The 24,616-nt window shown below is 49.1% G+C and overlaps 9 protein-coding genes across 9 annotated transcripts; 5 read left to right on the top strand and 4 right to left on the bottom strand.

Annotated features, from left to right (window-relative positions):
* Positions 1 to 301: 301 nt before the first annotated feature.
* PMZ80_000229 (uncharacterized protein) lies at positions 302 to 1,950 on the top strand (the record flags this gene model as incomplete). Its single annotated transcript, XM_064868683.1, has 2 exons — positions 302 to 998; positions 1,046 to 1,950. 2 exons carry the CDS (start codon positions 302 to 304, stop codon positions 1,948 to 1,950), a joined length of 1,602 nt encoding a protein of 533 aa, XP_064734180.1.
* Positions 1,951 to 5,325: 3,375 nt separating this feature from the next.
* On the bottom strand, positions 5,326 to 6,060 carry PMZ80_000228 (uncharacterized protein; the record flags this gene model as incomplete). Its single annotated transcript, XM_064868682.1, has 1 exon — positions 5,326 to 6,060. One exon carries the CDS (start codon positions 6,058 to 6,060, stop codon positions 5,326 to 5,328), a length of 735 nt encoding a protein of 244 aa, XP_064734179.1.
* Positions 6,061 to 7,181: 1,121 nt separating this feature from the next.
* PMZ80_000227 (uncharacterized protein) lies at positions 7,182 to 8,919 on the top strand (the record flags this gene model as incomplete). The annotated part of the gene is made up of 3 exons (XM_064868681.1): positions 7,182 to 7,466; positions 7,534 to 7,594; positions 8,288 to 8,919. The coding sequence occupies 3 exons, from the start codon at positions 7,182 to 7,184 to the stop codon at positions 8,917 to 8,919; spliced, it is 978 nt and encodes a 325-aa protein (XP_064734178.1).
* Positions 8,920 to 9,032: 113 nt separating this feature from the next.
* PMZ80_000226 (uncharacterized protein) lies at positions 9,033 to 10,526 on the bottom strand (the record flags this gene model as incomplete). Its single annotated transcript, XM_064868680.1, has 1 exon — positions 9,033 to 10,526. The coding sequence occupies one exon, from the start codon at positions 10,524 to 10,526 to the stop codon at positions 9,033 to 9,035; it is 1,494 nt and encodes a 497-aa protein (XP_064734177.1).
* Positions 10,527 to 11,055: 529 nt separating this feature from the next.
* On the bottom strand, positions 11,056 to 13,139 carry PMZ80_000225 (uncharacterized protein; the record flags this gene model as incomplete). The annotated part of the gene is made up of 3 exons (XM_064868679.1): positions 11,056 to 12,876; positions 12,948 to 12,975; positions 13,024 to 13,139. The coding sequence occupies 3 exons, from the start codon at positions 13,137 to 13,139 to the stop codon at positions 11,056 to 11,058; spliced, it is 1,965 nt and encodes a 654-aa protein (XP_064734176.1).
* Positions 13,140 to 14,129: 990 nt separating this feature from the next.
* Positions 14,130 to 15,794, top strand: PMZ80_000224 (uncharacterized protein; the record flags this gene model as incomplete). The annotated part of the gene is made up of 1 exon (XM_064868678.1): positions 14,130 to 15,794. The coding sequence occupies one exon, from the start codon at positions 14,130 to 14,132 to the stop codon at positions 15,792 to 15,794; it is 1,665 nt and encodes a 554-aa protein (XP_064734175.1).
* A 542-nt stretch (positions 15,795 to 16,336) lies between these two features.
* PMZ80_000223 (uncharacterized protein) lies at positions 16,337 to 17,053 on the top strand (the record flags this gene model as incomplete). The annotated part of the gene is made up of 2 exons (XM_064868677.1): positions 16,337 to 16,723; positions 16,778 to 17,053. 2 exons carry the CDS (start codon positions 16,337 to 16,339, stop codon positions 17,051 to 17,053), a joined length of 663 nt encoding a protein of 220 aa, XP_064734174.1.
* A 1,109-nt stretch (positions 17,054 to 18,162) lies between these two features.
* Positions 18,163 to 18,889, bottom strand: PMZ80_000222 (uncharacterized protein; the record flags this gene model as incomplete). Its single annotated transcript, XM_064868676.1, has 3 exons — positions 18,163 to 18,355; positions 18,406 to 18,820; positions 18,871 to 18,889. 3 exons carry the CDS (start codon positions 18,887 to 18,889, stop codon positions 18,163 to 18,165), a joined length of 627 nt encoding a protein of 208 aa, XP_064734173.1.
* A 4,692-nt stretch (positions 18,890 to 23,581) lies between these two features.
* Positions 23,582 to 24,114, top strand: PMZ80_000221 (uncharacterized protein; the record flags this gene model as incomplete). The annotated part of the gene is made up of 2 exons (XM_064868675.1): positions 23,582 to 23,599; positions 23,758 to 24,114. The coding sequence occupies 2 exons, from the start codon at positions 23,582 to 23,584 to the stop codon at positions 24,112 to 24,114; spliced, it is 375 nt and encodes a 124-aa protein (XP_064734172.1).
* Between the last annotated feature and the right edge of the window lie 502 nt (positions 24,115 to 24,616).

Genomic DNA, 24,616 nt, shown 5'->3' with positions numbered 1-24,616 from the left:
ACTGTCATTGATTGGCGCCAATCCATGTTAATCCTGCAGGTACTTTTGTGCCGCACTTACCTAGGTGAATGGCCGAGGCTCTAGGGCCCCATGTATTTGCAATGCTGTCTTGCCGAAGCATCCATCCTGCTGAATCCTGAAGACTCGCCTTTTGCAACCTTGCATGGCTCTACACTCTTGCATCTGACCGCCTGATGGGCCACGCCGTCAGTGCTTCCATGTTGTTCTCCCCGTTCAAATATTGTGACTAATCTCCTTTTCACTACTGCCACTGATTAAGATTCTCGCATTCCTCACCAAGATGACGACGCCGATGATGCCGGATGGACAAAGTCAGCAAAGACCAAGTACGATTCAGCAGCATGAAGCACCAGTAGGCATGAAAGATATCGTTGATCAAACGCCACAGCTGAATGAAGAGCCAGCACTTGAAAACGACACACCAGAGACGGTCGACACCATGGCAGACGAGAAATGCATTACAACTGAACCGGTCCGGCGCGTGAGGACCATTGGCTGGGATGGCCCCAACGACCCCGATAATCCGAAGAACTGGACGCAGACGAGGAAGTGGGCCTCAACGCTCACGGTAGCCATGTTCACGTTTATCAGCCCGATAGCATCTTCCATGGTTGCCCCAGCCTTGAGCGACGTGGCCCGAGATCTCAACGTTCCTCCTGGCTTCCAGACGTCCTTGTTGTTATCAATCTTCATCCTGTCTTATGCATTCGGTCCCCTCCTGCTCGGGCCACTTAGCGAAGTGTTTGGACGCACCCGAGTGCTACAATCATCTTTCATGTTTTTCATGGTCTTCTGCCTAGCATGTGGTCTTGCGCAGAACAAGGCACAGTTTTTCGTCTTTCGAATCATTTCCGGTCTAGGGGGCAGCGCACCACTCGCTGTCGGTCCAGGTGTACTCTCGGACCTTTGGCCACCCGAGCAGCGAGGGAAGGCACTAGGATACTACACAGCAGGGCCTCTGCTCGGGCCGGCAATTGGTAAGTTCCATAATCTCCTCTGGTGCGCAAGCTGACAGCATGGAAAGGTCCAATCTTTGGTGGCTTTATTGCTCAAGATACTACCTGGCGCTGGGTTTTCTGGGCCACCGCGGCATATACTGGGCTCGTGCAGATAGTCGGTCTATTCGTGCTCAGAGAGACCTATGCACCTATCCTTCTTGCGCGCAAGGCCGCTCAAACAGCCAACTCATCTAACGCAAACGATAGTCAAGTGTCGGTGCCGAAACCACAACTCTCCATCCTTCTTGCCAAAGCGCTGAAACGGCCAATGTTTCTGCTGTTCACCCAGCCAATCATTCAAGCACTGGCACTATACCAGCTCTACAATTACGGCACCATCTACCTCATCCTGACAACATTCCCGAACGTCTGGATCGGCGTCTACCATGAAAAGCAGTCGATCGGTGGTCTGAACTACCTTTCAATTGGTGTTGGATTTCTGCTAGCTTCTATCGTCGCAGCACCGTTGAATGACAAAATCTATGTACACCTCAAAAGAACACGGGGGAACGGCAAAGGAAGGCCAGAGTTTCGGGTCCCGCTCATGTTTCCCGCATCCCTGTTCTGCGTAGCGGGTCTGTTCATCTACGGGTGGACAGTCCAGTTCAGGACGCACTGGATATTTCCCAACATCGGCATGTTCATTTTCAGCATCGGCTGCATTGTGTCTTACCAGTGCGCACAGACATACAACATCGATGCATATTCTAAGTACGCAGCATCCGGTATGGCGGCTGTTGTTATGCTAAGAAGCATTGCAGGGTTCGGCTTTCCGTTATTTGCACCTGCCATGTATGATGCATTAGGTTATGGCTGGGGAAACTCGCTACTGGGATTTATTGCTATCGGGATTGGCATGACTGCTCCATTAGCTTTTTGGCTATTCGGCGAGAAGATGAGGACGAGAAGCAGCCACGCGAGGAGCGAGTAACGACGAATATACATGCATTACAGATCTCGGACGACGATACGATTCGGCAACACAAAGCCAGAAATCAACTGTCATTGAAGCTACGTTCCAACACTGCTCCATGATGTGGACACGGTAGACATACAAACAGGCTCCAGCATATCTCTCCTAGCAACCTCTAACGTCTCCTTCCGTACAGCGCAGCAATGCTAGCAACGTCAAATCGTGATCACGGAAGACTAAGCAGTTGCTGAGCGAGCAAGCGCCAGGCACGGGCTGGACCCGGGCTCGTCGACTTCGTCTCGAGCATCTGCGGTCGTTGGTCGAGGTAGTGCAAGACTTCTGGTCTGTTCCACTAGATCCGGTGTGATCCTGCCTCTCTCAGAGGGCAACATGGACTCAAGGTCGATGTTCGATGAGCCAAGCTCGGTGTCAGGAGTGGCTGGGACACGCCAGGTCAGGTCTCTGATGGATCTGTGCCAAATTGAAGTGGAACAGGCATACCTCGATGCATACTTGCTGCCAGTCTGACTATTACCAAGATCGTGAGGCTGGCGATTATCGAGCCCAAAATGCTGAGTACCACGGATGCGATGCCATCATTGGACAGAGGAAGTGTCATGTTGCTTCGATGTGAGGTCGCAGTATGATCGGAATTGTGGGGCGAGTGGGGAGTAGCGCATGCAATGCGATAGTAAGCCGGGATAAGGTTGAGCCAAAGCACGAGATTATTATGCGCTATGGACGAGATTGTGCGAAGGATGGATGGAGTTGCGATTGATTTCCCTTGGAGCTCTACGGATTGTTTTTCACGAGGTCTAATGTGCAAAATATATTCTCAGTTTGCCCTCAGGTTCCTGAGGCCCTCAATCTGGGGACAACACCATAAACCCACTTGTAGACTTGATGGAAACCTGTCATTGGAGGATACGTCGACCACACGCTTGGCGTACTTTTGACACAGCCTCCGTCCGGACGAGCAAATTGTCGGCGATTATGCTTATTAATAGCATTAATTGATGTCATCGTCGTATCTACTTGAGCTGTATTCGCTTATCTACAGTGCTTCCGTCGTACATTTATAGCATTCAGTACTTATACCTTCGAAGAATAAGCGTAGTAAGAAGCTGGGGCCTATAATAGGTAAGAGGAAGCGTAATTTCAATATCTACAACGATAACGAGAACGCTAACGCTACTAGTTTCTCGATCGCACGTAGTGATTAGCTATTATATAAGGGGAATTAGGCTAGTCCTTAGTCAAAAGGGCCTAATAGATAGCATAGTACTATAGACAAGCAGGTACTACGCGAGGTAACGGCTTTCTATTAGAATACTAGTTAGCTAGCGACTAAGGTTAAGATAAATAACTATTACGAAGTAAGTCATTATTTATCTTAATGCTAGTATAAGAATAGGCCTTTTATAATAGAACGAGTAACTACTAGTAAACTAAAACGGGATCCTTAAGCGAATAACTCTTTAGTAATAACTAAAGAATAGCGAGTTTATCAAGGTGAAAGTGTGGAACGTGCATAATTGTCTATCTAACCATGGCGAAGCCATGGTTAGATAGAAATCCTGGGGTGGCCGTGCAAACGTGGCAAACATGGCTCAGCCATGGTTGCGCCACATATCGTGGCTTCGCCACAACAGAGTTAAGTTCCGTTACTTTTATAAAGAGGGTACTAAAGAATAGGTATTATAATCGTAGGAGTATATCTTCGTAAAAGTAACTAATAATAAGCTACTATTAGAGCGTACGATTCGCTAAATAGCTTACTAAATCGGTATATATAACGGCCTAACTATACGAAAGGTAGAGCTAGAACTACGAGTTTACGAAATATAAAAGCGTATATCTAACTTTATACTTAACTACGAGCTAGACGATATTATTTAGTTATAGCTTCGTTATAGTAATAAATCGCATAAAAGCGTAATTAAGTAGGAATATAATTATTAAAAAAGGCTACTCGGTTATTATATCGATCCTAAGAAAGTATAATATAACTCTCCGCGGTCTAAGCGATAACGGAAGAATAAAAAGAGTAAGTAAAACTAAACGATACTTAATATAGAACCGTAAGGGCCTATAAACGGTAATAAGTACCTATAAGAGCTAGTTAATTAGCTAGTTTATTACTAAATAGCTATTAGCGTTAGTTATAAGTCTAAGTTATACTTTTATAATAAAAACTCTAACGAGAAGATAGATAACTGTTAGGATCTCGGGACGACTCTATCACTATCAGTGGCTAAATACTCTATTTACCTATAGGGGCGACAGCGATTCAACGCTTATAAGAAGCGGAAAAATCGCACACGCAACGCATCTATATACCTATCCTATGTCACGTGCTATTCGTGACAATAACGTTACGTATAAGGAAATCCTTAAGTAGTATAATAAGAAGTACCCTTACGAGTAGCCTAGAACGACTAATAACTATATATTAGTTAAAGACCGCGACGGCGCCTATAGTAACTATAAATCTTAACTTTTTAATAAACCATAGTATATACAGACTAGTTAATTCTAGTAAGGGCTGAGGCGAGGTTTAAATAAGATAACTAGGGTAAAGAAGCGACTAAAGATACATTAGTTAGTATTACCGACTAGTAGGTATAATCTTAATATTATTAAGAAATGCTAGTAACTTCTTAATTAGCGCTTACCCTTATTATAAGGCCTTTTAAAGAAGGAAAAGAGGGAGATTATTTAAGACGTCTAGCTAAATAAGATAGACTAGTCTAAGATTAATAAGTTATTTTAGGGTAGCCGTATATATTATAGTTATCGGTAGAGGTTTTAAGATTATATAGAGGTTTTCAGCCAGATAACCTACTATTAAGATAGGCGTTACATACCTGAATATAAGCTAAAATTGTCGTAATTAGTATCTAAATCCTCCTCTTAACGTGCTAATAATGATTCTAAAGTCGCTTTATAATAATTGTAATTGTGGGTGGTGTAGTGGTCGAGAAAGAATAATAATAAAGTAATTAGATAAGCACAATCGCCGCCACTTTGCTTGTCCGGACGGAGACAGCCTTCGACCGCAGTCCTTTTGGCAAAGAGTGCTTAATCGTCCTTGGCTGCTTGGCTCCTCGTTAATCTTCGTTGGAATCTTTCTACGTCACCTTATAACAATTACCATTGAAACCTCTATCCTTCCTGCCACATTCTCATGCAGCCAAGACGGTCATTGCCAGCGACGGGAATAAAGACGAGCCGAGGCTGTACGCGATAGGATGAGAGAATCGATTGGGTCGAGCTATTTATGCCTTAGTCTCCAGGCATCAGTTTCTAGGAATCTGAATTATGATAGGCTGAGTCCGAGGAGATCCTTCATCTGTGCAACGCATTCGACTGTCAGTACCGAGAAGCTTTTCCCTAACGGCACGTCATCTTCGTTGTCCAGCAGAACATTGCTCTCAGATCTTCGTCTTCCTCCCAGCTCAGCACGCCATCGAGTGGTTCGTTGTCCCGCCACAGATCGGAGTCCTTATTGCCAAGATTCTTGAGCTGGCAGGACGGCCAGGGGTACTTCTTGCCCCAAGCTTCCCAGTAGTCTGCTTGGGCTTTATTATTCTGCTGAACGTCTGCGACAAAATTTTCGAAGAGATTGCTGTTATTGTAGAGGCGCGAGATGTCACTCTCAGAATTTCGGGTGGTGGTTTCCATGAGCTGTGCATATAGATGCAGTATTCTTTCGTAGTAGTGACGATTCTCGAAGATTCGTGTTGAGTAAAGGTGTTGATTGCCCGTTGACCATCTTCGAGGTCGCTTTTTCGAGGATGTGACTCTTCGATGTCGCCTAAAGCATTCGAATACTGTTTCGAAAGAGTCCTTGTACAGTCGGAGAATGGTTGAAGTGTAGTAGTTCAGCACGACCAGCGTCTTGATGACTTGTTCCTTTTCGAGACGAAATTCCGGCTTCCGCCACTTGCGTTCCTCCAGCCAGTCGAGGATGCTCTGCCAACCATAGAACAGCTTGTTGACTCTGTGAGCTATGCACTTCCAGATAACAATAACTCGTGGTCCCAGCCAGAAGTCGTCGAGGGTGCGTGTGAGTTTGTGAATGCCAAGGCCAAGGTCTGTGCGTAGTGTGTTCGTTTCTACGAGCATGTATCTGACGTAACGCCATGTTGTTGCATTGGTGAATGAGGCTGAGATCGCGGTCATCCAGCGCTCGCGTTGCTCGTGAGGAGGCGGGGGTAGAGGCATCTTACTATGTGCTCCGTCCGAACAGCTAGCGGTTTGACAGGCGTAGCACGTTTTGAACTTGGGACTACTTACATGGAGGATGTGATGGTCTTGCGCATTGGCAAAAAAGAGAAAGTTCTTGTACTTACTATGTCTGTCCTTTGTTAGACGGCTTGGCGCTTAATGGGTCTTCTGTTGTATCTTGAGCGCAGAGACATTGTTTCTTATGAGAAGGTTCCCATTGTGTGACGTGAACCATGGCTTCAACTGTGCCGTCATCATGTTATAGCATAGAGGACAGCTTCGAGGGACAGAACCAACCGCAACACGTGGTGTTCCAAGCTATACCCATATCAAAGCGGGTCAGGATTGGTAGATGATCTCCTGCTGCTTTGTAGTCCGAGACGTCGACAAACGACATGTTCCATATCAGTCATATGACGGAGATTAGTGAAGTGCAGCAAAACTGTTGCCAATCAGAACAACCATTAAAGGCAGTATTATGCTGACTAAAAGGGCTGAACGTGTAAGAGAAGAAGGAGCTCAATCTTGAGCTCAGTCGGAAAGCGCGTTCCAGTGGGTTTGCGGAACTACGTTACTGGCTTACCGTAGCCCGCTCATGAAGGGCAACTCTACCGACTCTTCCGGAATCGCCGCCGTGCTAGCAATGTCGTCGATGCTTTTCTGCATCGCCAATGCCCACCAAAAACATCTTTGATCATCAATTTCGCGCGTTACAATCCTGGTTGAGGGCCAGATAGTGGTGATATGCTGTATGAAAGAGCGGCAATAGGTAGTTATTGTCTTTGTTCTAAGCATAGGTCAGCCTCCTTTGTGGTTGCTATTTCGTGCTCGGTGAGAAAGCTATCAGCAAGTCTCATTTCTCAATCATTGTTCTTTTCCACACAAGAATGAAGCATGTGTTCCTGCTATATGTCGAGGCATTTGCTGTCCATGCAATCCCTCTTCCAAGCGTCAACAGCAAAAACCTGACCATAGCATATACTTGACCACTTCACTATTCGGTTACCAACCTCGACCAGATGGGTATTTTTGATTACTTCCAGCAGGCTAAGCCTCAAGATCAAATCCCCTCGACAGACCTTGTCGCTGATGATGCCAGCAACCAGCTTCAGGCCGAACTAGATGCTCACCTAACAGTAGTAGAAAGTGAACATACTGCAGCGTCTGCAGCTCAGCTCGACTACAGCATCGACCATTGGGTGCTCGAAAGTACACAGACCTTACCACAGGTCACCTGGGCCCCAGCTGATGAGTTCCCAAGCGCGCCTAGCACACAAACGCAAAGAACATACGGATGTCGCTATGTTCGATCTGACGAAGCTATGATTCTGAGACCACTGACCATCACTTCACAGCAATTAGACTCTACAGGACGTCAACTCGCGTGAGAGTGAAGACCTCAAAGGTGAGGATGTGCATAGATGGCGCGAAGGTAAGTCCGGGCCAAAGCTGATAGGGACAATGGAAGTTGAGCTGTCCGCGTCCACGCGGTACAGAACTCAGTGGCATGGCACCACATATATACAATCCGGTGCCCTCCATACGAGCTTGCTTCTGCTTTAAGCGAGAACAGTACAAGATGAGAATAACAAGTGTCTTGCCTATATAGTACCAGATCTTACTACTATTGACAGAGAAACTGTAACACTTGAGATTTCTACGATGGCATAGAACCCAAACGTTCTTCGTTGTCTCTTCTTTGAACAGTGGCCTGCCTGCTCCTCGTAGCTCCACCAATCAAAGTGCCTGCTACGTGGGTGGCCGAACGCTTGCTTGACGCGCGTTGCGAGGCGCCTTTGCGAATTACGCAGCTTGGCATCAAACCGAGCCTCACTGGTCTCGTTTTCGGAGTCTCCTCTCGCGAGGGGGCTATTGAATGCTATGCTTGGGAGTGAATCAACGCGACTTATGCCTAGTGTAGACGTGTGCAGCGGCATCCTAGTCGTTGACACGACGGCTACTACTATTACCCGGTGTATCCGCAGGTTGTCCTCAGGAGTATCGCCCAAGCTGCTTCATTGTCTCGAGTCTGATCCATTCAGGCTAACTGGTAGTACTTCATCTACTGGGCATGATCTGCTCACCCTATGGCTGAATGACATGTATTAACCTTGCGACTTTCAAGACGAGCACCTTGACATAGAATCGATACAGCCCTACATCCTCAACTCACCATCCAAATCACAAACCATGAACATATTAACAACGAAACTCAATTTCAACGCACTAACACCCTCAACAATACCACCTCTCCTCCTAAACACAATCCAATTCGTCACCGCCATAATAATCATCGGTATCGTCGGCGCAAACCTCGATGCGACCTCAAACGACAACGACGACAGTAATGACTCTGCAGCCGTAAGCCATCCCTTGACTCCAACCCCAACCCACATCACGATCACCGCTGACTCCCCAGCGCAGCCCTACGCAATGGTCGTCGCACTATTCACTCTCATTCTATCACCTGTGCTCTTCTACCTCACGCTGTCACCGCCGCAGCGCAGACGGTGGATCATCGCCATTCTGCTTGCTCAGGTCATCTTGATGATTCTTTGGGCGGCGGCGGCCATTGTGGTGGGCAGTGTATCTGTTATTGGGGATGATGGGGAATCTGGTGGATCTAAGGTAGCCTTTGGGTTCGCGTGTATTGAGCTTATCACATTCTTCGTGGGGACTGTGATGGGGGGTGTTGGGTTTTGCTGTACTGGGAGGAGGAATCGGAAGGATATGACTCTCATTAGCGGGCACGAATGACAGAGGCGTGGAAGGAAACGAGCTCGGTGCGGAGTGCTCATCTATTGCGATATGTATTGATCTTGATGCCTCTTAATCACCAAAGTGTTCAACACTTTCCAGTCCAGGTACAACTACCCTGTCTTTCCTCGAGGTTCTGCTGATGTAGAGTCAAGCACTGTCGATTCCGCACCAGGAAGCTCGCTGTATGCTGGCGGAAGGCCCTTGTTTGACTGCGTCCTCTGGACTTCATCGTTCTCGCTATTACCATCCTCGCCAGGAATTACCCAAAACGCGTCGTCCGGCAACAGCTCGCCAGTATCACCCGCTGACGGTCCGAGCACAGTGATCTCCTCCGCGCTTCTTCCGTCCAGAGTTATCTTCTCGCCTGCGCATTCCATTTGAAGACTCCAGGCGAAGTAATACCGCCTTGAAATGTTGTAGCTTTGGAAAGAGGGCGTCACGAATGTCCGAATACGACCAGACGAATTGTCCAGTACTTTCGCCTTCTCTACCTTCTGATTATCTTCCCTGGAGTCCTTTGTCACGACTATGCCATATTCCTTACCGAAGTCGATGGATGTAGGAATCTGTTCCTCTACTCTATTCTTTTGGTCCCATGCGAAAGACCGCATTGCAAGAGAGGTGTTGCTGAGATAGCGGTCCACTAGTGGGATGTCGTGGATTGTGTCCGCATAGACATCGGAAAGTACTGATGGACAGCGGCAGCTCGTGTGTGCTTGTAAAACAAGCTTGACGTGTTTGACCTTTAGACTTGGGTAGCGATAAAAGTTTCGCTGTTCGGGTTGTACAGTCGTTGATCGAATGTCAGTTTTGGGATATCCTGACACCACGAATGGTAGGGAGGTAGACGCATATGCTTGAATCGTTGAAGTGTATGAGACATCAACCTCGAATGTAAACTTCGGAAGCTTGGATGTGTTGAAAATGGACTTGGTCCTCTGCATGATTGACAATTCGCCGGCGTGCTCCGGCAGCAGTCTGAGGGTTTGAACTGTCAGCGTTGTCGGGACCCCTCGCCGTTGCCTAGGATCGTGCATATCGACACCTTCTGCAATTGGCAGCGGAAGGACCCGAATTACCTTTGTAAGGCGTTTCGTTTTCGGCTTTGCAAGTTTGTAATCCCCAGCCTGGATGACTGTTGCTTCAATAGCATATGAGGTGTAAGCGCGCCATGCTCGACTGGCGGTAGAATCTGCAAATTGGAACGAAGGCGGCAGAGGGAAGATTGCTGCGCCGTCAGAAGTTGCGAGGAACCCATCTCGTTGCTCCCATTTCGATCTGATGTTAGCCGGATCGACAGTGGTTGGTATCTGAAACTCGAATGGCCAGCTCAGCAGACCGCTTTTGTGCGTGTAGTGGTCATCATGTAAAGCCCGTACGTCGTTGAAGAGCTCTGCGCTGCCTCGGAACTCGGAAGTAGATTGACCGTTCGATTGCACGATCTTCGATTCTGTACTTCCTGAGAAGCGTATGCTAACTTTCCCAACGGGAGAGTCCTTGTTCAAATGGAGCTGAAGGGTTCCTCGAACCGGATCGCCTGGAAGGTAGGACTGTTGTTCTTTGTCGAGCTTGATGATCAATCCTGCTTCGCTAGGTGCTGACATTGCTCCCGGTACTCGATATGGAGATCACATACTTGTACGATACTCTTCAGACGTAGTAGCCGACATGAGGCGGGAGCATCGGCACCCGCGCGTTCGCCGCAATCAGGCATTCCGGTTCACTTGTACGTCCACCTGCCTGAAAAAGCGGCTATACCCCATTCGAGATCCGGGGCTATGTTGATTGCGTAGCCGCAATGATGCAAAAACACGCTTCTACCCTTTCATCGAATAGAAAGTTGCAAAACGACGCTGCCTGGAAATTTGCTAGTAACAATCTAGTATGTCTCGGATCTTGTCGGCTTCGCCAAGACTTCGCCAAGGGCTGACTCCAATCATGAGTCCGGTTAGGAGCAGAGCAATATCTCATACATTAGATATCAGCATGACCTCTAGTTTTCTCAAGACGTGTGCATGAAGTGGTCAATGAGATCTTGCGGCATGGAAACCCTGGCGACAAGGCAATCGTTCGATGCGCTTTCCCTAGCACATCTCTTCTTGGAAGTCATGCCGAGAGTAGCACGCTTCGCGTTCATGTCGGCCCTCCGATCCAGGCGTCCCATTGTGTCCAGTCGATCATGGTGTCGTCGAACATGTGGTCTTCAGCTAACATGAAATCTGTGTTTTCACAGATCATTTTGTCTGAGGCTCCAACTAAGTCATTGGCGTAGCTACTGTCGAACCAAAAGGCATCGTTGTTGATGGCATCTTGACCTGGACCCGGCGGCAGGGAAGGTATTTCCTGCAGAGAGTTCAAGCCCTCAGTGTCACATGTCCAGTCTGTCGTACCGGAAATTGGCTCTCTGCTCGCTTGAACACTCACTGGCCGAGCATCGTTACCGAGAGTCTGGGCTTGCTGTTCATTTGCGTTTCGGGCATTAATTCTAGCCTTTGCTTTTTCTCTTTGCTGACGAAGCGTCATAATGTACTCTGGTGCATCTCGAACGGCTTCGCCCGCATTGACAAGTGCAGCTTCACGCGCGCTGTAAGCCTTCAAGCAGAGATTTCCTACTGCTCTGTAGATCGTCTTCCTTGTGTTTGACATCATCTCTGGATGATTCTTGTATATTGACTCAACGAGATGCCACGCTTTGTCACCTTCTGTCATGAGTGGATCAGCTCGAAGGCTATCTAGGACATGGATGAAGGCGTGCCATTGCAAGAAGTAGGCTGCATGCCATGCAAAACGCTGGAGATGTGGACTTGTTTGCACCATGTCGTATTGTTCCAACAGTCTAATGCTGATGTTCCACACATTTTGTCGCTCCGACTCTGATACTTGCTCTGCGCTGCGCCATCTTCGTGGATGATGGGCATAGAAGCGGGCGACATCCATGGCCGATCGAGCGAAAAGCATGGTCAACAGCTGTAGTGGTTGCGAAGGATCGCAATAGCGGACGTGTTTTGTCTCCAGCAAGTCTTTAATCTCTTCGATGAAATCGTGCTTATCACGCTTTTCGGCTTTTGAGGCGTGCTCGACAAACTCGTCCCAGTGAAATTCGCCCTTTTGTTGCGAATGGAACTTGACGGCAAATGTCGTTACGAGACTTCCCATCTCAGATCTTAGAACACAAAAGATCATGTCGGTCGGCCCTGAGGATTCCGTGGGTGGCGAGGACATTCCTGGATAAAGCTCATCGTCGTTGATGTTGGCTGGGGCTCTAGCCGGGTTTACGGCAGTATCGATGACTCGGAACTTTGCAAGGCCGGCAAGTTCAGCTATCCGGTAGTCGTTCATCTTCAATTGCCACCAGATGCGTCTTCGAATCTCGGTCTCGAATGGCGGTAAGCCTAGAGACGTACCGTCACGGTGTAGACCCATGGCTTCTGCAATCCGCAGGGCGATTCCTGACAGAGTGAACAGACTGCGCGGCTCATGAACATTTCGCACGGAAACAGTATGCAGAACCAGTGTTTGCAATACGATGATGCTAGTGGTTCCCATGAACTTGACTTGCGCCAGGGCTGCTTTTGTTGCTGATATATAGCGCGATAGGAGGGTCTTGCGGGTCTCGCCGAATCTTCGTTCGCATTCATCATTCTGCATTGACATCACAGCGGTACTGTAAACAGCGAGCATCAGTGCTTCAAAGTTCTTGGGTACACTTCCTATGTCGCTTGCAGCCTTCTGGATTAGTGGATATATAGTAGGCGCATGCACGACCTTGGTAAGAGGATCCACGTTCTCGGAAAAAATGTGCCATAGCTGGTGTATGTGTCCAGTAGATGGATGCACATTGCCGACGGCGGAGTCTGGTGTTCGACCTATCACATAACCAGAGTCATCCTCACTTGAATCCACGTCGCTCGCATCCGAAAAGCTGTCTTCTAGAGCTTCTTCCGGCTCATTAAACTGTCAAGACACTTAGCGCCTATCGCGTACATGTTTGGACGTGACGATCATGCCGGGCTGCGTGAACGTACCTCTTCGACCACTCTGGTCCACAAGGTGCTATACATCATTCAGTACAGATTCGGCGTGTTCTACGATAACACTCACTTGTCAACATATTTCGAACGTCCTGAGCCCTGCAGGAGTTGTGTCTTGCTAATGCCTTGATCCGAACTCAAAGACGTAGGGGTCGGCATTTGCAAGCTCGCATCCGACGACGACATTTCTGGGGGAGCAGTTTGGTGGTGTAGCTCAGTCTCTGAAGTATTTGGTACTCTATCTGGCTCAATGCCTCGTTCTCGGAGCAATGCCTCATACCTCTGTAATCGCTTATTGATGACTTCGTCGTGGGGTTGCTTTCGCCTCCTTCGGGCTGGTTGGATTGCGCGAAAAATGCACTGAGCATTGTGTTTTACGCAGTTACTGCATGGCTTCTGCCGATCACATTTGACTTTGCGATCAGAGCAGCGTCCACATGAGGAGGCAATTTTGCTGGCAGACCTTGCCGCCGTCGAAGGGGAGGGTTCCATCGCCGCAGATTAGGACACCGGATGAGGTGGTATGGACAGTGGAGTACTGCAGCGCCCAATGAAGCTGAAGCTGAAGCTTCTGCCAACTCTTCGTGCAATGCACTCAGCCTGGTCAAAGTAGCGCAAAAGCACGTGCTGTCATCTGAGATCAATAGAGGAACGGAAGGGTCCCATCTCTGAGTTTGTGCTCGACACCACGATTGCGGTAGAATCGCATATGCGATAGCACTTTCTGGCACTTGTTAGTCTTGTTCCGTAGCGAATATCAGCGCGAGTAACAACATGATCGGAGTTCAATACCTATAACGCGTCGAGCCCTCTGCATCACCTGGAAGGTCCATGATTGGCTGTGACCATTAGCGCGTCCACTAGCGTCCTCGGGGTCATCATCTTTCGGGCCCGAAACTTCTACAAGTGCGGGAGCTTTCCTTGAGCACCTGAGCCCGAAGTATCACTCCTGCTCCCATCCGAAGTGCAAGCTTCAACACTGACAATGTGGTCGCCGAAGGGCCGTGACGTGCAACATGTGCAATGTATCTGGCAATGTGTAAGTGTACCTCCAGAAGTCCTGGAGGTATAAGGTAAATCCAAATTCCATACCAGACCCTTCTCTATTGTACTCGATCCTCCTTGACATTCGTGTACCCTGTTCTGCTGAAGTGACAAACGACTTGCAATCGCAACATGTCTCTCAACCAACCTTCATCAGATGTGCAGGCGGGCGACCATGTCGACGACAAGACATCCCGGGAACAAGAACCTTCCAAGGACAGTTCTGAGCACACATATCCACCAACGAACAAAGCGATTGCCATTTTCGCGGGCCTCTTCCTTACTACCTTCCTCATTGCTCTAGACCGCCTCATCATCGGAGTGGCTATACCCAGCATCACAGACGAATTCGATTCGCTAGGAGACGTTGGCTGGTATGGCTCAGCATATCTCCTCACCTCATGCGCGTTCATGCTGCTCATGGGGCGTGTCTACACCTTCTACCACCCCAAATGGGTATATTTGAGCTCCCTCATCGTTTTCGAGATCGGGTCAGCAGTATGCGGTGCGGCTCCGAGCTCGACAGCGCTGATCATCGGTCGAGCTGTTGCAGGCTTGGGTAATGCAGGACTCTTCCAAGGTGCTGTCATCATCGTCGTCTACATCGTCCCACTACACAAGCGACCACAGTATATGGGATTCATGGGGTTGGTATTCGGTGTGGCAAGTGCTATTGGTCCTTTGCTCGGCGGAGCATTTACTGATGGCCCAGGTTGGCGGTGGTGCTTTTACATCAATCTACCATGCGGTGCAGTTGTCTTTGTGTTGCTCCTCATCTTCTTGCACATCCCGGCAGGAATGCTTCAACAGAGACCGACAACACTCAAAGAGATGGGGACTCGACTGGATCCTGTTGGAACTCTCTTCTTCCTACCATGCATCATTTGCTTGCTGCTAGCATTGCAATGGGGTGGCATTACGTATAGCTGGTCGAATGCTCGCATTATTGTTCTGCTCGTACTTAGCGGAGTCCTATTCGTCGCCTTCCTCTTCGTGCAGAGGTGGAAAGGCGAGAATGCCACGGTTCCAGGGCATATTTTCTTCCAACGAAGCATCCTTGCCGGGTCTTGGTTCTCGTTCTGCAACGGCGCTTGTTTGCAGACAATGGTCTACTTCTTGCCAATATGGTTCCAAGCTATCAAGGGCGCATCGGCTGTGAAGTCTGGTATTATGAATCTGCCTTTGGTGCTTGGATTGGTTATCTCATCAATTTCTGCAGGCATACTGACCAGGAAACTTGGCTACTTTACGCCCTGGATGTACCTGTCTTCAATTTTGACCCCGGTCGGAGCTGGTCTGATCTCGACTTTCACACCACACACTGCGCATTCTGCCTGGATCGGCTATCAAGCACTATCCGGTCTCGGGTTCGGCTTTGGAGCCCAACAGCCTTCCGTTGCAGCACAGACGATACTTGCACGAAAGGACGTGTCAACTGGCGCAGCTCTGATGATGTTTTGTCAGACTCTGGGAGGTGCCGTCTTCATCAGTGTTGGCAACAACATCTTCGAGTCGCAGCTTGCAAGAGATCTGACAAGAATCCCGGGAGTCAATGTCGGCTCTATCGCCAGCACGGGTGCGACAGATCTCAGAAAGATGATATCCTTGGATCTGCTGCCTCAGGTCCTCGTGGCATACAACGATGCCTTGCGAGCCACGTTCTACCTGATCACCGCTCTAGCATGTCTGACAGTCTTGGGTTCAGCAGCCATGGAGTGGAAGAGTGTCAAGAAAGAACAGCAGAAAGGAGGTCCAGAAGCCGTGAAAGGTGTAGAGAACCAGGGGAAAGAGGTGTAGATTGGGACAAAGCCTTCCGACGGCGCAGAAAATATGCAGCGAAACGGTGTGGCAACTCAGATAGAACTCTCCATTTTATTCATGTGTAACCAGTGCTACGGTTGTGCGAAGAGTCCTTTATGGTCTTGCGTACGAGTAGTATCAACGCTTCACTATTTCTCCAGTGCTTCTCAGCTATAAACCACTGTCTTATAGTAGTCCTCCGCCACTGCACGGCTGTTGAGGCCAAGTCAATCGAACGCTACGACATGTTTTCGCATGCCGCCGTCAAGGTTGTCGCTCCTGGGGTCATCCTTACCATATGTTGGACTCACTTCTTGCGATACCTATCGCACTTGCCGTGACACTCAAGATATCGTGTTACTCTTTCCTCATCTCGCTACTCAATTCATGGGCGAAACGTGAATCCATGGGTGGCGGCAGACGCACTGATTTCTACATTGCCTACAGATCTTGGATCCTTCAGTACCAACAAGCATTGATGCATTCAACTCCTTAGCTTTGACTCCCGTCTCTTCTTGATTACCACTAACGTATCAGAAATGCCACGCACCAGCACCGCAAAGGGGTCTTCGAACCCACCAGCTGCCAGAAAGAGAACCACAAAGAAAAGCACTGCAAAACAATCGAGTGTCTACCAGATTCCAGAGTCACCACCTATGCCTGCCGAGCTGGGCGACGAAGCAGAAGATGCAGAGCAGACAAGAGAGTCAATTGAGACTAGTCCAGACAGAGCCAACTCTGTTTCCTCTGTGGCGGGCGGTCGAGAAAGATCGCGTTCTGCCAGCTCGGCTACCCTCAACAATGACCTAGATGTCACGCCTACCCAGGTAAAGCCGTCGAAAGCACGAGCCGAATCTGTTCAAGCCCAATCCGCTCTAGAGGCTGTCACTGGCTTGTACCAGAAGCTCGAGCGACTAGGGAACGAAGTAGCCCGCCTACAACACGAGAACCAGGAGCTATCCTCCGAAGCGCGAGTCTAGAAGAAACGCGTGGAAAATCTGCAGGGAGAGCTCAAAACCGAAAAAGAGAAGGTCAAGAAGATTCAGCAAGCTCATGAAAAGGAAGCTATCAAAGCTCAGGGAGACGCTGAAGAAAGGCTCAATACTGTCATTGAGTCATTGCGCAGCTTCAGTACTGCCGCACATACCATCATGCCTTTGTTGGATGTCATCACTGATGCAGCGGAGATTGAATATGACGATGCGACCGAGAAACTGTTCGAGGTGTTCAAAGCACAGCAAAAAGAGCACAAGTAGGGACGATAGGCCAAGGGGGACAGCGACGTTGGGATCGATGCCTTCATGTTTAGAATAGTCCGTCAAAGCATTGATATGAGAGTTGTATATTCACGAGCGGAAGTGTTGTGGCACGAAGAGGTCTGGTTCGGTATTCGGGAAATGCAGACGTGGAAGGGGTTTTTTCTGGACGGCATCTTGATGCATGAAGCGGTCGCTTACGTACAGTATGAATTCAGCTGATACGCGAGCAGAGCTAACCAATTCCGTTTTCCTATGGCTCTGCGGCCATCTGTCCACTAAAGCGTGTTATGCTGACACAAGATCCCATCGTGCAGATTCAATCGGATCTAATGTTGCTTTACAGCAAAGGAGATCAGACTCCCGGACGGGAAACCATCACACTTGACAGTATTGTGTTGGTTCCCTCTTTGGACCTCTCCACATTCCGCTGTGCGGGTATCGGATAAACCTCCTTGCATAGAGTCACAATCCGGGCGGTAGAAACAAGTAACACAATAAGCACGACTAGATCACCACAAGCGGTTGAGATGTTTTCTTCCGGAACCAAACCATCATCTATGTCCTCGTCGAGAACCAGTAGGCAGCGAACCAGCGACCTCTCAAGCACACCCGCGCATCACCAGCAACCCTCTGCTTGAGAGCACCTCCAGTATACACAAGCAGCAGCAACAGCAACAAGCAAGACACACTTAGTAAGGGCCTTATATAGTGGTTGATGAGGATTTGCCGGGAGTTCTTCCTGGCAACGGGAGGATATGACGGCGTGTGCAGAGATACGACAGTTGTGGTAGTGCTCTGACGTTCATCAGTGACTTGGTGTTGTACAACATGAAGATATCAGACGCCAACATCATTCATGATTTCCATCTGACAATATTACGTGTCTATTGCGTCTGTGCTTGCTGGACGACTCCTCACCCTCATCTAGCTCGGATTGCCAGAAAGCAATGTTGTGGTATGTTGTCCAGCTCATGTACATCATCCCAGTCATGTCCCTCATTCATCTCTGTGAGATCCTTCGAATCATTGACACTATCTCTCTTCAAATGTACGTCCTGTTCGAACCTTCATTACTTGTGTTCAACACGGATTTGACCGGCGAATATTCAAACATTGAGCATCCGGAGACCTCCTCGACCTTGCATCAAGGGCTTGCAGATCTGCTTGTGGCTCTTCCAGTTCTCCTTCTGGCACTCTTGGTTGCAATAGAAGCTGGACTTGCTACTCTGAGTGCATCTCGAGCAGGTCTTAAGTTTGGCAGGATCGAGATCGGCGTTGGTCTTGCCGCAATTGTAGCAGCTGCTTTATTGTCAACACAGTCTAATGATTGAGCGAGCTTTGATACTAACCTCGCATCGAAGAAATTTCGTGGTTGACCATCGACGTAGAGTTCAAGTGCTGCCTTGAATTGGGCTTTGCCCGGATCTCTGAAACCATCGTCACCCATAGGCATAGCATACCCAGCTCGACTAGGGATCTTAGGAAAGATCTCCGCTAGGTGGGCTCGATCGTCAGGCGCAATCTTGGCTCCAACCTGCATCATGTAGGCTCCAAGGATAATGGTGTGGTATCGTGGGTCTTCGAACATCAACTCGTGATAGCCCTTCTCTTTCTCCCGACACTTCTTCATCAACTCTGCACCTAGGCCGGCATCAAGTTTCTCTCGTGCTTCCTTGAGCTTCTCGGGCTTCTCATGGATAGATACACCGACTTCGTCATCGAACTCTGAGACGATGTCCAGGTCTGAATCACCTTGAAACATCGCTGCACTGAAGTCAGAATTGATCATAATGAGACCAAATGTCTTGACTCACTGTAACCCCATCGACCCATTTTGAATATCGACTTGGAACTCGCTGGTAGTTGTGTAATGAAATTGGCGAACTAGATAGCCAAGAGACAATGATGGCGCGGAAGATGGAGTACTTGGGTTCGAGAGAAGGTCGACGAAAACTGGATGAAAAGGAAAGTTTGCCTGACAAAATGAAATGTTTGCGACAGTAGAAGGTGCAGACACGACGCGTCGAGACACACGTACCTGCCGCAGGATCGTCCAAAATGTTCCTTCGAAATGTGATACTGGAGGCTTCCAGAATACCTCTTACCAGTTGCGCCCGAAACTTTCGCACAGTGATTCGATCACACGCACTGAAGGAAACCATAATGATGCCACCGCGATAAGTTGTGTTCATTTATATTGCTGTCGATGGCTGTGATGTAATTCCTTCTATTATCACAACGGCCTTGAAGGTCATTGAAGCGTTGTCATTGTTGTAGACGAAACATATGGCGGCAGCTGGCCTCGGCCCGACCATTGGCTCAACATTCAAGTAGTGTGCTGTTTGCTTGCGTAGTTCGTTGTCTGTTTGATGTAATGCCCATCTGCAATCCATAACTTCGAAGAAAGCTTAGTGACGGTAGAGAAAGTCTCGTGATACAACAAGACAGGTCTCGATCCCACACCCGAGCGGCATCCAACAAATGGATCTGCAGCGATAGTGTCGGTATCCGCCTTGAGGAGGACCCCATGTTGTCGTCTCGTCGGACATACAGTCTTTTCGTGTAAAGGGGTGGGCGGCCTTAGAAATACGAAGGTCGCTCGTAAAAGTGCCAGGATGAAGGAGTTGTGTAACGTCGAAATGCTGGAACATCGATCGCCAAGCCACGAGTCTGGCCAGGAGCCCTGGTCACGTCCCTGCCCGCCTCGCATCGGATGACATTATTGAAGAAGCTAGATTGTCGATCTTGAAGCGGGAAACAACCATTCTCTTTCGAGAAGGGAAAGTTGTGCCGCTAAGCGAGGTGTTCGAGATGCAGTTCGAACTCAAATCGAGCATCATTTGTACAGCACAGTGACGTGACTTCTCTCGAACGATGGCCTCTCGACCTCTGGATGCTCATCAGACAACATCATTGGGCAGTAGTAGGACGCATGTTGATGCTCGTGACCGAATCTCAGTGGATCACAGATACATTCGAGCCAACCCTCTCCCCTGGAGATGTGCATTGGAGAGGCCTGATGACCATCACAGCCTTGATAGGATGATGAATGTATGCGTGTTGTCGGCGGCAGTGTAGGAACGAGGAAGCATTGTCACAAAAGCAACCAAGGTGCCTGATGCGCCGCAAATTCAGCCATGCATAGATTGGTGATCAGCGATGTGCAAAAGGTTGGCGGGTAGTGAACCAATGTGAAGGTACTAAGTTGATACATTTGTTCTGTGATCCATCAAGTATCAAGAGATTCAAGCAAATCCTGCAAGTTCGCTTCGCAATGTCGGCACACAGGGTGCTTCATGCCACCATCGTTCCGTTTGATCAATGCGCACTGGGTGCACCTTATCACCGATGTCCGTATCCGTTGCACCACGGTGCGAGATCGATTCGTTGTCGACTCCGTCTAGCCACAGCCGACTATTGCAGCAGGGAGACTTCCTCGATTCCGAGCGTAACGTCATGCTGGTGTCGTTTGTAGCCGATGTGGCGTTTTGAGTGCGTGTGCCTTGGTCCGCAGTCTCGAAGGCAGAATGAGGAAGAGATGAGGTAATTTCATCGTGTGTGTAAGACCTCAATCTTCTCGCCAGACAAAATCATGTCTTTGGGGGGTTCCAGGTTGCCGCCGTAGCTGAGCGGCTGTTCCCTTGTAGCTCCAAGTGCAGAGAGGACATCGTATCTGATCGTAGTTGCAGGCGCTGTTGTTGGAGCTTGGCTCTTCTTGTCACGGCTTGACATCTGAGGTTCAATAATGTAAGGCATCCTTGAAGTGTGAGACTGATCACAGCATACGGAATGTTGGAACCTCTCGGGTCGTGCTTGTGTCAGCTATATGTCAGAAGCGACAGGTGAGCCTGCCCTGGCCGGACGACAGCGGCTGACACTCAGCTGATTCGAGCTTGCACTGAAGTGCGAGAATACTCTTGGTGGAACGGGTCTCCGAAGTGATCTGCACAGAGTGTCCGCTTGCATGTAACGGCCAGGCTAAACCGCTCCCGCATTTTTCGTTTAGCAGATGAGGATTAGTGGAGTGCAGCGTGAAAATAGCCAGCGGTTTCGACAGGGCGCATGGGAACACCATCGGCATATGCCGGATCTTACTGCAGTATTGATTCGGCAATCTAGATGCTCAGTCTCGCGAATCATGAGATGTAGTCACTGCATTTTGTGTGGCGTTGTATGTTGAGGACTCAGAAGCAGTATATTTCGATTGAGACTGCTTGTAGCGAATAATTTTATGCTAAGCCCGACTGTTGTGGGTGCGTGAAGACGTGATAGCTGCATGGTGTCGACAAGCTTGCAGCTCGGAAGGACGGAAATTCGGCAAGCTTGTGCTGACGAGCTTGAGAGCCAATTGCAGTGCCACTACATAACGAAAGGTGCCGTGACCAAAGTTCGGGTTTTGCATATGGCTCGTAGTAGCTTGCGTCTGGCATGCAGCGCATGACGCTACATGTACCGCTAGGGGTCTAACCATCCTCGAGCTATGAGCATCTCGGGATTGAGTAGCGAACGGCCATCAGTCGCACGAGTACTGAGCGTGAAGCCGCTATAATGTATTTCACCGGTCATCGTGCGATGACACGTAGCAGATATGGGACAATGAAGAGCTTCATTTTGACCGCAATTGTGCTTTGATAGCTCAAATTAGCTGGCGGTGGAGCGAAGTCGAGCCGGTCTTGGCGTTCGGTGGACGCTCGGGACGTAGCGCACATGGCGCCGATTCGTCGAGCAGGGTGCTGTGTCCGAGTTCTTATGGGTGGATTTGCCCCATTCGTATAATCAGCTTCCCTGATGAAAGACGCTGGTAGCGACATCAGATGCGCCTGTACCTTTGACACCAGAGATGGCACCCGTTTTTCAGCACTCACGCTGATGGCACCATCAGCCTGTTTCCCGGTATTGGGGTCCTCTCCACAGCCAGCGTTCGCGCCCTCCTTTTCAACTTACCCGCAGAGACGTGTGTTCTGATTCTGCTTGGTAACATCGAGCCCTTTTTGCCTAACAAGGACACCATCGACCACAATATCGACATTTTATGACGACAATATGATCGTGTATCTTGCATATCAGTGCCTTGAAGTGCGATATGCTCATCGATCATTGTTAGCTTGATATGGCAGAACCGCTTTTTGTACATATGGTGCACAGGCCTGATTCGGTGCTTCCAATATAGTAGTGGATATCGAGATTCCTCCGAAGTTCTGGTTTTTGTTCCGTCTAAAGTCGACAAGCAACGGGCTTATTGTGACCTCCATAGACAGCAGTTCGTCCGCATCGGTGTCACTCGGAGATTGAACATAGCTCGCACGCACACTCCTGTACATACTGCAATGATCTCAGACAGGCGAAGTGCTGATTGGAAAGCTACCCCTGCGGTGTGTGCACGGACGCATTAGTGGGGGGACGCCATTGCGATTGCTAGAGCGTGTCGAGGACGGGATGATTGGTGTCATGCTATGTCGGGCACAATTGCCTCAATTCTCCCCGTGGGGACATTGGACAGCCTGTTGCCATAGCTCCCCGATCCTGAGGTGTCATCATGGCGCGGTTCCTGAGAGGGCCAGTCCTTGAGGCAGCATCTAAGGCCACATCGCTAAGCGAAATGCATCATCCGCACAGCAGAAGCAAATTATACTCGATTTCGGCAGAGACTTGCTTGGCAACACCGGAGGGACGTCTTGCGGATTTGGCGCTAGCCGTGTAGATGCCGTGTCACGCGCATGGCAAGATCGAAGACGAAGTCGAATATCATCCTAAGTAGATACCGATGCCAGGTGCAGCTTGACCTGTTTCTCGGCGTGTATAATAATACTCGTGGCTATTGCCGCAGGGATGAGACTGCTCGACAAAAGTACGTCTGGCGTCCCGAAAGTTCTGGGACATGCTCTTTCGACACCTTGACTCAGCTAGAATCTAGGGCATGACCAGGTGTCCTGCATTTCGGGAACTGAATAGTTGCTGGGCACGTAAGCTGCACTCGAGAAGAAATCCAGGAGTTCATGTTCCTCATGTTAGGGCTCCCGAAACCAAACTCTGTGCATGGGGCCCGTCATGTGTGGCGTCATGCGGCCTGGTGCTTTGGCGCCCATTGTTGTGAGCCTAGGAAAGTCATTGTACAGGAACAGATAATCTGCAAAAACAAGAGCGTAGGATTGGTGTTGATTATGGCCACAGAAGATATTCGAAGCGTCCTCGGGGTTGACCCCTGAATAGCAGATTCGTCAGGCATCAGGAGCGAGTTTCAGGGTGCCAAAACAGGCTTAGGCTAGGCATCCTTTTTGGGAAGAGTTCACGCGAATTGAGATGCGTGCGGCGGACGCCTGCGTCGTTTCCCTCTCGATGTGCTTGCTGGTCCATCTCTGATTAGGGCATGCGCACCTCGCTGCAGACTGCTACATGTTATCTTGATTCGACGAGGAAGCATGGAAGTACCGTGTTCCGCAGAGGCTCGAGCTATGGCCCTGTGAGGCATGAGGTCCTTCTTGCGCCCATGACCGCTTTTCACGTTCACTTTTAGCTGGTTGCTCAATGGTATCAAAGGAGGGGGTATTAACAGTGTGCATTAGGCCTCTGATGGTGCCTACTGCTTGCCGATGCTGTTCCGATATCGTTCATGAGCAGACCTCGTATTCTTGGTAAGAACAGAAGCATTACTTTCAGGCGCCCACTCTGTCACCTCAGCTGAGCTGAGTACCTAAATTTAGTCGCCTATAGCCAGTTCAAGAGAGTTACAAGCACTAATATACGCATTCTCTCTCTATCCTGTTCTCATCGTCGTTGACCAGCTCACCATCACAGAACTGACGCGCCGTCCAGCTGCAGCAAGTATGTCTACTGAAAAAGCGGCACTCAACCCCGCAATCCAATCGAAGACGCCTGAGCAACCCAAGCTTTCATTCCTCCAAAAGATCAAGCAGAAGTTTGTGACCGACCCGGATAGCTACAGTCCTGCGAGCCCGAATTCTAGCTACAAGCAGTTTACAGCTCTGGGTGGTCGAGCGCCCACTTTCAGTATGGGTGGGAACACAAGTCCACTTGAAGAGAAGAAGAACAAGAAATGAGGCTAGAGTCACGAGACGGTGAGGAACACGAGCTGAAAAGCACGGTCGACGATAGCACTGCTAGGAAGAACGATGACCTACTTGAGAACGACCTCAGACCATTACCCAACAACGCTTTCGCTAGATGTGAGAATATGGCCAATCCAGTACCAACAACAACTCACCACATTTACGAAAATCTCTTGCAGCTCTGAGTGGACTCAAACGATAGAGGCATGAGTTTCGGCAGAAGTGGTGGGACTGCTCAGTCGATACACTTGCCGACATGATCGTCAAAGAATGTCCTTCATCGCGAAGATTACACACGTCGAAAGTCAACTACAATGAGAGCAATACGGATGTCTGTTATGGTATGTTCGTTGGTTTGATACATAACAACAGTCTCAAACAAAGTTATTTCGTCCCGTCATTACTGCTTATGGTTCAACGCCTCGGCAGACGAAATTCGGCTACCAGATCGTCCAAGATGGTTGGCTACGAGCCTGTTGGAACAAGAGAGATG

Source organism: Knufia obscura, assembly GCF_036327395.1.
Source record: "Knufia obscura strain CCFEE 5817 isolate CBS 148926 chromosome Unknown scaffold_1, whole genome shotgun sequence".
Lineage (NCBI taxonomy): Eukaryota > Fungi > Ascomycota > Eurotiomycetes > Chaetothyriales > Trichomeriaceae > Knufia > Knufia obscura.
Note: the sequence above shows the minus strand (reverse complement) of the source record. Positions and strands in the feature narration are given on the sequence as shown.